Source organism: Neophocaena asiaeorientalis, unplaced genomic scaffold (assembly GCF_003031525.2).
Source record: "Neophocaena asiaeorientalis asiaeorientalis breed wild unplaced genomic scaffold, Neophocaena_asiaeorientalis_V1.1 scaffold194, whole genome shotgun sequence".
Taxonomy (NCBI): Eukaryota; Metazoa; Chordata; class Mammalia; order Artiodactyla; family Phocoenidae; genus Neophocaena; species Neophocaena asiaeorientalis.
Window position 1 is genome coordinate 1,073,291 of NW_020172638.1, and position 10,537 is coordinate 1,083,827.

At 44.2% G+C, this 10,537-nt stretch overlaps 1 protein-coding gene across 1 annotated transcript in view; it reads right to left on the reverse strand.

Annotated features, from left to right (window-relative positions):
• SMS (spermine synthase) overlaps positions 1-10,537 on the reverse strand; it is a 35,501-nt gene that overhangs the window by 24,790 nt on the left and 174 nt on the right. The window contains exons 2-4 of the mRNA XM_024739456.1: positions 6,845-6,935; positions 6,227-6,291; positions 982-1,157 (exon numbers count right to left, since the gene is read on the reverse strand). Coding sequence (XP_024595224.1) covers positions 982-1,157; positions 6,227-6,291; positions 6,845-6,935 — 332 coding nt within the window. The remainder of the gene's footprint in view (positions 1-981; positions 1,158-6,226; positions 6,292-6,844; positions 6,936-10,537) is intronic.

Here is a 10,537-nt window from a genome sequence, read left to right on the forward strand (position 1 = left end):
AAAAAAAAGAATATGAGAGGTATGTATGTCCATGCCTCTCTCTCACTTTGTCACAGACATATATATACACTACCAAACGTAAGGTAGATAGCTAGTGGGAAGCAGCCGCATAGCACAGGGAGATCAGCTCAGGGAGGTCAGTTCTCGGTGCTTTGTGACTGCCTGGAGGGGTGGGATACGGAAGGTGGGAGGGAGGGAGACGGAGACGCAAGAGGGAAGAGATATGGGAACATATGTATATTTATAACTGATTCCCTTTGTTACAAAGCAGAAACTAACACACCATTGTAAAGCAATTATACTCCAATAAAGATGTAAAAAAAAAAAAAAAGAATATGAGAGGGAGAAAAGTAGACCGGAGTTCAGGGGAAACAAGACTGGCCAGGAGTTGATAATTGTTGGCACTCAATGGTGAGTATATGTGGGTTCATCTTACTGTTCTGTCTACTTTGGTTTGGAATTTCCCATCTAAAAGACTTCTTAAAAAATAAGCAACATAAAATAGATAACCAACAAGGACCTACTGTATAGCACAGGGAACTCTACTCAATATCTTGTAATAACCTATAATGGGAGAGAATATAAATAACAATAATATATATTTCTATACATATGTATAACTGAATCACTTTACTGTACACCTGAAACTAACAACACTGTAAATCAACTATACTTCAATAAAAAAATTTTTTTAAAAAGGCAATTACATTTTCTTTTGAAATACAATCTAAATACTAATCACTAAGAAAACTAAGGAAAAAAGAGTAACAAGACAAAATTTTCATGGCTCTACTATAAAACATGAAAGCCCAGACAAGCCACAGGTTAATCCAATGCAAATACTCATCTCAAAAAAAAACAACAACCCAGCAGGGCCATGGACAAATCTGGACAAATCCACAACGGTGGTATCTGTCAGGAAAACACAGTCTAATACATTCTCACTTTGTCACGCGATTGGGGTAGGGATGGAATACTTACTAACATCCCCACTGAGGATGAGAATATTTCCAAATTGTTTTGAGTGTAAAATTTTAATGTTCTGGTAAGGTGAGTCTTCATCATACACCACTTCATCTATGTCGTACTCAACCAGGCGGCCATCTGCAGTGGGCCAGTATCTGTCAACGGCCCCTCCTCGAACTATGGGTGGTAATCTGGAAAAAAAGGAAAACAGGAATGAGCCTTAAAAGAAAGGCTGCTTAGGTGAGGCTGCCTTAAAAGAGGACCTGGGAACAAGCATGTGCAGGAGCCACATGACCCCAGGCACACTCCTAAATAGTATACAACCAATCTAAAACTTGCGCTTTGAGGTCTATACAAACATGGCCACTACCAAATTTCAACACTGTTGTACATTAAGAATTTACTTTTTAAAAAACCTTTCTGGCATACTTTAAATTTTCCCTAAAAAATGTTGAAGGAGAAAATGGCCATCGTAGATATCATCCTTCACCCCCAAATACTCCAGCAGGAATCTGCTAAGACTGCCTACATAGCTACTTTGTCACTACCACATCCACTGAAGTCCACATGGATGGAATACCAGCACCTAGTAAGGAATCCATGTTCAAGTATCCCCAACTGCCAATTATCTCCTTCAGAGCTATTCTACTTTTGAATGAAGAATCATATACTGTATTTTGCTGTTTCCCTTTTTTACCCTCATTTAATCGAAAATAGTCCGCTGCAGGAATAGACAGACAGAGAATGGACTTGAGGACACGGACGAAGTGAGAGGTTGGCATGGACATATATACACTACCCAACGTAAAATAGATAGCTAGTGGGAAGCAGCCTCATAGCACAGGGAGATCAGCTCGGTGCTTTGTGACCACCGAGAGGGGTGGGATAGGGAGGGTGGGAGGGAGACGCAAGAGGGAAGAGATATGGGGATATATGTATATGTATAGCTGATTCACTTTGTTATAAAGCAGAACACAGCACTGTAAAGCAATTATACTCCAATAAAGATGTTAAAAAAGAAAAAATAGTCTGTTGGCGTCGTCAACCCTTCACCCCTTCCCCGTGTTTCATGACATTGACATCACAGCAAAGTCCAGACCAGGTGTTCTGCAGGAAATCCCTCAAGTGGGTTTGCCTGAAGATCTCTTCAATAGAGTCAAGTTGGCATATTATGCAAGCATCACAGCAGGGGCACGAGATGTGTTCCTGTCCTATTATTGGTGATGCAAAGAGTGACCACATGGTTAAAGCAGATGCCCACGAGATCCCTACATTTGCAAAGGTACCGTTTTTCCCTTTGAAATTACTAAGCAGGGTGTGGAGCGGTCCTGTGAAACTGGGTCAAGGTCCTGATCTCTCAACAAACCTTCACCAGTGGCTTTGGCATGTAGAACATTCTTGCCTGAACCAATTATTACGAGAAGAGCTGCAAACTGATGATTTTCTCATTCAGTTCTTTCTGTTAATACTGAGTATTTTAGATAGGGTGAATGTACTAGAAACTAACAGCAGAGGACACTACATGACAAGGAAAACCAGACCTGGAAAGGGGGCTTGGCAAATTAAGTGGAACACAAACAAGATGAGAACTCACTGCATACATAACACAACGATGGGCAAGTCCTGTGTTCTCAAGTACAGTGGGGTTTACAGTAAACAAGCCACAGGTACCTAAAATGCTGGCCTGGGCTACCTCTGACTCGCTTTGGTAAGTCTTTGCTCTTCTGCTCACCTGTTTCCAAGAATACAGTCTGAACCTGTTACAGGTTAATGAGGCTTTCTATGAGGAAATACTAACATCCGCAAAAAGCACTGAATTTACAAAGCAAATTCCCATAAACTGTCATTTAATCCTAACTCCTCCTAATTTAACCACCTTTTCATCTTCCAGGAGAACAAACTCAGCTGTTGGAATTAGGCAGATCAGAGGTTTTTCTTGTAAAACGTGGCACCCCAAACAGGACAAACCCCGAGAGTAGGCAAACAGGACTTGGGGGAAGCCTCTTCCACCTCTGGCTGATCGGTGGTGGGTGGCATGAGGTGGGAGCATGAGCTACCTGTGACACTGGATGAAAGTAACAAATAGCAACTCAAGGGCTTTCAGGGGAGGAAACCCACCCCTCGGGGTCGACAGCCAGCCAGCTACAGGCAATTACTGAACTTTGCACAAACCCAATGAAAACAATGTCCATTCTCAATTGAGTCAGTGGTGCCTTGGGTGCAGGTAAGAGCTCTTTCCTCCACAGCAACACAGTGGTTTTTAAAGAGATGCAAAGAAGCAAGGATCTTTTTCTTTTTTTTTTTAACATCTTTATTGGAGTATAATTGCTTTACAATAATGTGTTAGTTTCTGCTTTATAACAAAGTGAATCAGTTATACATATACACATGTTCCCATATCTCTTCCCTCTTGCATCTGCCTCCCTCCCACCCTCCCTATCCCACCCCTCTAAGTGGTCACAAAGCACCGAGGTGATGCAAGGATCTTTAAGGATGGGGAAGCCATCACCTTGATCATACCGAGCAGGACCCTGTGGGGCTCCTGGGCACAAAAGCCTTTCTGTGTCCCCCATTTCTTGATTACAAGAAATGGGGCTTCATTCAGCCTCCAAGACCTTCCCTGAGTGCCGAAGGGCAGTTCAAACAGATGCTAATTAGGGAAGGGAGGGGATGTGCAGAAGAGGGAGGAACAGTCAAAGGAAACAATAGTGCAGCCTTGGGGCAAGGTCCTGGTTCCCCTCAAGGGACACACATAACAATATCTTTGAGCTGTTTTGCAGATGCTGAAGCCCCCACCAGGTGGCAGAAGTTAACTGCATGCTGCCCACAAGCACGTAGACCCCAGACCAGTTGCAACCAGAAGGCTGATGATGCTGACGCCCACTTACCTCCCCACCAGCCAATCAGAAGAATGTCCACGAGTGGATCACGCTCTCCTTGAATCATTACTATAAAACTCCTCACTACCCCCTCCAGGTCGGGACACGCAGTTCTGAGGGCATTAGTCCACTGTGGCCCCCTTTGCCTGGCAAAGCAATAAACCTATTCTTTTCTACTTCACCCAAAACTCTGTCTCCAAGATTTAATTCAGTGTTGGGGTACAGAGGCCAGATTTGGCTTCACTAACATGAAGCGCATCTCCCTGAAACGGGCTTTGGGAGATATTCTGGAGCCCTACATAACTCTCTTTTTAACCTTCACTACAGAAAATTGAAAATAGATGGTAGAAAGATAGAATATGTCCCGGGCCTCAGGTACACCGTGTAAATTGCAAGAATTTTTCTTTTCAACAAAACATTACTGATGTAAGCTTGTTTTTCCTGTTTCTTTTCTTTTGAATAGCAGGATATGAAAATAAAGTTTCTAATGAATCCCATGGCTTCTTAATTCAGATTTAAATCACTGGCCACAGGGGAGTAATCATTTCAGATGTTACTGAGTCATTTGTTAATGATTCAGTCTCTAACAATGTCATTCCCCAGACAGAAAAGTGGCACCATTCTTGTCCTTTTGAGGCCAAAAACAAAGGGCCTACAACAAAGTATTCCCAACAACTTCCTGCCCCCTCCACCCTGATTTTATGAAAAGATGTAAAAACAGTGACAAGGAAAAACAAGGCCTGTGCTGTTTTGAACTGAAGATCGGAAGTATAACTGCATTCTCACTTCAAAAACTCCCATACCAAAACCACAAAGGAACCAGACTTCTCATGAGTGGGGAAGCCCATAAATGCATTCCATCTATTTGCTCACTCCTAGAAGTAATCCCAATAAAAACCAGACCAATTAAAAAAAAAAAAAATCAGGCATTTTGATGTTGGCCAATTCATTATCACCGAGTTAAAGACACAGTGGGAACCCGTTCAATTCAGATGGACCAGGAAAGATTAGGAAAATTCTGCAAGCAGGAAAAGAGGAAAATTCCAGAAAAGATTGTAGGTGTGGACAAGTTCTTTAAGGATGGGGAAGGCCCGAGGACATGACACGTAAGCTGAACTTGGGTGGGGTAAACAAGTCTGGGTGCTCCAACAGATTTCAATCAAGTGGCCGAGTTCTACACTGTGTCCTGCTCTCTTCACATGCAGTTTCCTGCTTTGTGTCCATGTTGGAGGTTAAACAATTTTCCAGTTATCTTACATCTGCCCTGGGGCTTTCCTCTAGGCTGATCAAATTTAGCAGGATGAGCCATTATGTACTTAAAGGTCCTTAAACAGCCAATAAGGACTCCCTCTTGTGGAAAGTGCCCTGAAATGGAGAAGTCTGTATTCTGGATGGTCACTTCCATCAGTGATGCCCCGACCTTACTGAAGTCTCTCTGTGTTTCTGCATGTACGTGTTTGCCTTTATGAGCAAGGGACAAGCCCACTTTCGAGGGCCTGATAAGGAGCCACCCAGGCAGGGCAAGGCAGAACCGCTCAGAATTACCTGCTGTGCAGCCATGATTAATTCCCAGGACCTACCAGACTCTATCCCTCGCAACAAATGTCAAAACTATTACTTCTATCAAAGCTCTTTTAACATCTGACACCACTGACAAATACTTCTGTTCTGTCCAACAGAACATTTCTGGCACCACAGAAATGTTATCTGCGTTGTCCAATATGGCAGTCACTAGCCATTAGCTAGAGACATGAGGCGAGACTGAGGAACTGAACTGTTTTTTTTTATTAACTTAGTTTTAAATAGCCACATGTGGCATATAGTGGCTGCACTCCTCAAGAAAGGTTAATGGTCTTCGTTTTCTTCTGAAAAGAACCCACCAGGGGCTGCTCAAGGTGGGTGGCCTCTGAAACTCTTAGTACCTTGCAGTATCAATGTCATCTTACCCGAAAGCACTGAGGCAAATTTTCTATCATCCCATGCTGTCATAAATCTCTTAAAACTGCTTAATTCTACTCTGGGGCCCAGAACTCTGAGGAAAGACAAGACAATCTTTTCTCTTTACTGGACAGGGTCGAGGAGTTTTCTAGCTCCCCTTCGAGGTGCCAGCCCCACCTGATTCTCTGCGTTACACAGTTCCAGCCCCTTGGAATCACTGTACACTCCCTTCTGCCTTTGTTCCACTTTGTCTAGCATCTCTTTCTCTCATATACAGTTAGTCTTCTGTCGTAAGGGCCCACTACCTCAGTCTACCAAGTGGCCAGAAGCAGAAGTCGATTTTGATCTCTTCTACATCTTAGACACTGCTCAGGGATAACAGCACCATTCTGATTATTTTATCGATGAACCAAATATAAAAGAACATTCAGGAGTGGACTTACCGCTTCACCCGCTCAGTACTGTCCTGACTCAATTCTTTCATTCTTTCTTCTACTTTGTTCAAAAGCTGCAATGAAAAGAAAAGAAATGGGCTTATCGAATAAGCTGAGCGGAACAGGAGGTTGAGACCGTGTTGGCAGAGCTGTGATACTGGCAGATGCCCAGATACACCTGTCCTCCCCAACCCCTACAGCAGCCTGCAGGCCTGGCACAATTCCACACGCCACTAGTGCAACACAGTGTCAACCTCGCTTCAGCCTAAAGTACCAACAAAATAATGGCAAAGGGAAAGCCTCAAGAATACTGCAGCTGTAACATCCTGGATAAAGGTTTACATTCCCTCCAGTGCAAAAGTAAAATCATAACTCAGTACTCAAGCAGTCAAGGGAAAGATGACAGCCAGGTTCCTAAAAACTACTGAGGAACAACTATTTTCCTTCTAAAATCACTTATTTGAAGGGAGGCAAGTTTAAAATTAAGTGAATATTTAAGATAAAATCGAAATTTTATTGAAAAAAAAATAAGTGAAAGTCAGCAAATAGGTGAAAATAATTTTATCATTAAACTGAGCAGTTTTTGTGATCCTCAAATACTTGAGTAAATAAAAGTGGAAAACTGACACTGTCAACTTCTTTGCCTTGCGCATCACCGTCGTAACTCTGAAGGTCCAGCAACACCAATCCATGCGGGTAAATTCTCAAATTGGCAAAGCTACAGAGGAAAGCATAATTTTAAGGTTAGGAATTGTATCACGGCACTCAAAAGAAAAAAGACACCAACCCAGTTAAAAGGCAAAACCACCGCTCTTTTTTCCCTATATTACATAATTGTCCCTGTTGCTTTCTCATTAGAGCTTCTTCATGGGGGCAGGGAAGCCAATCATTTAGGGAAGATTTTAGAGAGAGCCATCAAGTGCTAAGGTTTTCAAAACAGGTTCTTGGGTCCAGAAAGTGATTCAGCAGCAAGTCCTATGCATCTGATTTTTAAGAAGGTTCCTCAGCAGTGATTGACTCCTCCTTAGAAGGAAGCGAGGGTAGTGAAGAGCAAACTGGGTTCTCCCAATTACCCTCAGAGTTCAAAACAGAGCCGTGGTATTTCTTTTGTTTGTTTGAATAAATTTATTTATTTTTGGCTGCGTTGGGTCTTCATTGCTGTGCACGGGCTTTCTCTAGTTGTGGCGAGCAGGGGCTACTCTTCTTTGCGGTGCGCAGGCTTCTCATTACAGTGGCTTCTCTTGTTGCGGAGCACGGGCTCTAGGCGCGCGGGCTTCAGTAGCTGTGGCACGCGGGCTCAGTAGTTGTGGCACACGGGCTTAGTTGCTCTGCGGCATGTGGGACCTTTCCGGACCAGGGCTCGAACCCGTGTCCCCTGCACTGGCAGGCAGATTCTTCACCACTGTGCCACCAGGGAAGTCCCCAGAGCCGTGTTTTTCTGACTGCAGGCAGGTGGTGGCTAAATTCACTGAGCTCGGGGCCTGCAAGCCAGATCCAGCCCGCGGCATGTTCTGTAAAGCCCGCAGATTAAATATGTTTTTTTACATTTTTAAAGAGTTGCTTACGAAAAAAGAGGGAGTATGTGACAGGGACCTTATGTAGCTCCTTACAGGAAAAGCTTTAACCTCTAATTTAGTGTATCTGACCAGCTTTTTTATGGAATAAAAATAAAGAGTGTATCACACATGTGTAAGAATTATCTGAAGAAACTTTTCTTTCAATTAGACATGTATATTTGTATATATGCAGATGTGTATGCGCACATCTGATATGAAATCACTTTTTACTATAAGGTGTGGTTAAAGAAACGTTTGAATGACACTAAATAAGATGAAGAGTTCTGTTTGGAGAATATGGGCAGTGTGCTTAGATTAAAAAATAAATACAACTGTGGGAGTTCCCTGGTGGTCAGTGGTTAAGAATCCGCCTTCCAATGCAGGGGACATAGGTTCAATCCCTGTTCGGGGAACTAAGATCCCACACGCTGTGAAGCAACTAAGCCCGCACGCTCTAGAGCCTGCGCAGCACAACTAGAGAGCCTGTGCTGCAACAGAAGATCCCGCGTGCCGCAATGAAGATCCTGCGTGCCACAGCTAAGACCCGATGCAGCCAAATAAATAAATATTAAAAAAAAAATACAACTAGTTAATTTTCACCTTCAGCCCTTAAATGGCCTCAAAATCAAGTTCAGGCCCAGGACACCACAAACTCATCTGCACCTGCACGAGCTGACCATCCCCACCCACCACCACCACCAGTCACACAAAGGAGAAGGGCCAGGGGTAAAGGAAGGAGAGAGAAATGCCACCTCTTAACCAGCTAGGTGGTTCTAGCAAAGAATCCCCCGCCAGAGAACCTAGGAACACAGAGAATGCCGAAAGGTAGAGTCAAATCTCACCAGATTAAAACCGGAAATAAAGAAAGAGGAAAAGTTGCAAGGGGGAGAAAATGGAGACCAAGAAAAAAGGTGACTGAGGACCAGGACCACACACAAAGGGGTCATTAACCAGAAGTGAGGCCAAAAGCCCAGCTGGGAGCTGCAGTCCCTACCCTGAGCCAACAGGTGCCTGGGCATGGAAGACAGGAATGAGTGAGGTTTCACAACAGGCCACATGGGGATGGGTCCCAGCTAACCAAGTGAGAGAAGAGGAAGACCAATGTGGAAAACAAGTTTTTAAACTAAGCATATTAGGGAATTCCCTAGTAGACTAGTGCTTAGGACTCCGTGCTTCCACTGCAAGGGGCCAGGTTCCATCCCTGGTTGGGGAACTAAGATCCTGCAAGCTATACGGCACGGCCAAAAAACAAAAAAGTAAACTAATAAGTATGTTAATTTTTCTCTTTTTTTTTGCTTTCAGAACCAACTTCCAACAGCTCTTATTACTCAAAAACTCCCTTCCAGGAAGAATCCTAAGCCTTCTAGAAAACTGGGATTGGTGTCTAGGGCAGAAGATTCAAGAACTGAGGTAAAGAGGTTGGTCGTGGCCAGCTGCAAAGGCCCTTAGGAGGTGGTAAGAGATGCAAGGCTTCACCTGGAGTGGAGGAGGAACCTACCAAGGTGGGAGAGAGGCAAGGCCTGATTGCTGTGTCCCCAAAGGACGGACCACAGCTAGGACAGTGAGACATGGGGGCGGGGAGGATGGAGAAGAGAGGCTGGAGGGCGCAAGGCCAGCTGCAGACCTCTGCTTCTATGGGACTCACCATTAACTGGGCCAGAGCCCGAGGACAGAGGCAGTAGAAGGTTTGGGCCACCCTTGAGAAGAAATCATTTTAGATATGTTGGAGGTATCTGCTACAGGCATATATGGACGTTTGCTACATAGTCAGAAACAACCATCACCACCACAGGGGTGAACCATGTACCCTTATAAAGAAAATAATGGAAGCGGGGCTGAGCTCAAAAGTACAAGTTTCCCTCACCTCACAGCACTGTCTTCTGGGCCTCTGTAAAATTTGGGGGGGGAGTGTCTTCTTTTAATTAGAAAAACAAGGGAGAGAGTATGGGACATTAATGAAGCCAACGTGGAATTCTAGAACTTAGAGAACAGAATGAAAGCCATCAAAAATACCCAGGAGTTCACATTTTAAAATTAATAGTGCAAATTACTAAGAATCTTAACGGTTTTACACACGAGACAGTCTAGAAGATACAAACCAAGACTTAGGGAAATGCAAAGAGCTCAATGCACCAGTGTCTTCTGTTATCAGTCATTTCCTTTCCCAGTCTTAGGCTGACTTTCATTTACATATTGATCAGGTAAAAAGTCTAGACCATCTATAAAGTCTTAAGGAGAAAAAACAAACAAAATCAACTCCTGGATCCCTTCAGCTTCCTGTCAAGCTACTTGCAGACTTTCTCATCCTGAATTTGACTACAGTCTGCGTTAGCGGATAACCACGTACTACAGTGTTCCTCACAGTGGGGTCAGCTGACCGGCAGCACTGACATCCCCTGGGAGCTTGTCAGAAATGCTGTTTGGGGTACTGCCCCAGACTGTGCAGCAGAAACTCTTGCAGTGGAGCATGCCATCTGGATCACTGCCTGCCGGCTCACACTGCTTATGCTGCTCAAGGGTTCTGGGTCTTGGCCACACAGAATCGCCGGGGGGTGTTTGGAGAAGCAGCGATGCCCAGTGGCCTCAACCTCTGGGGGGAGTGCCTGGGCATGGGATTTCGTGAAGGCACTCCCAGGCAATTCTACTGTGCAGCTAGAGCTGAGAAGCACTGAATTCTAGCCCCTCCTCAAAGATGCCAACGGAGGAAAGAAAAAAACCAGGACACCATCCCACCACCTCCCTTTACACACACATCCACCCACAC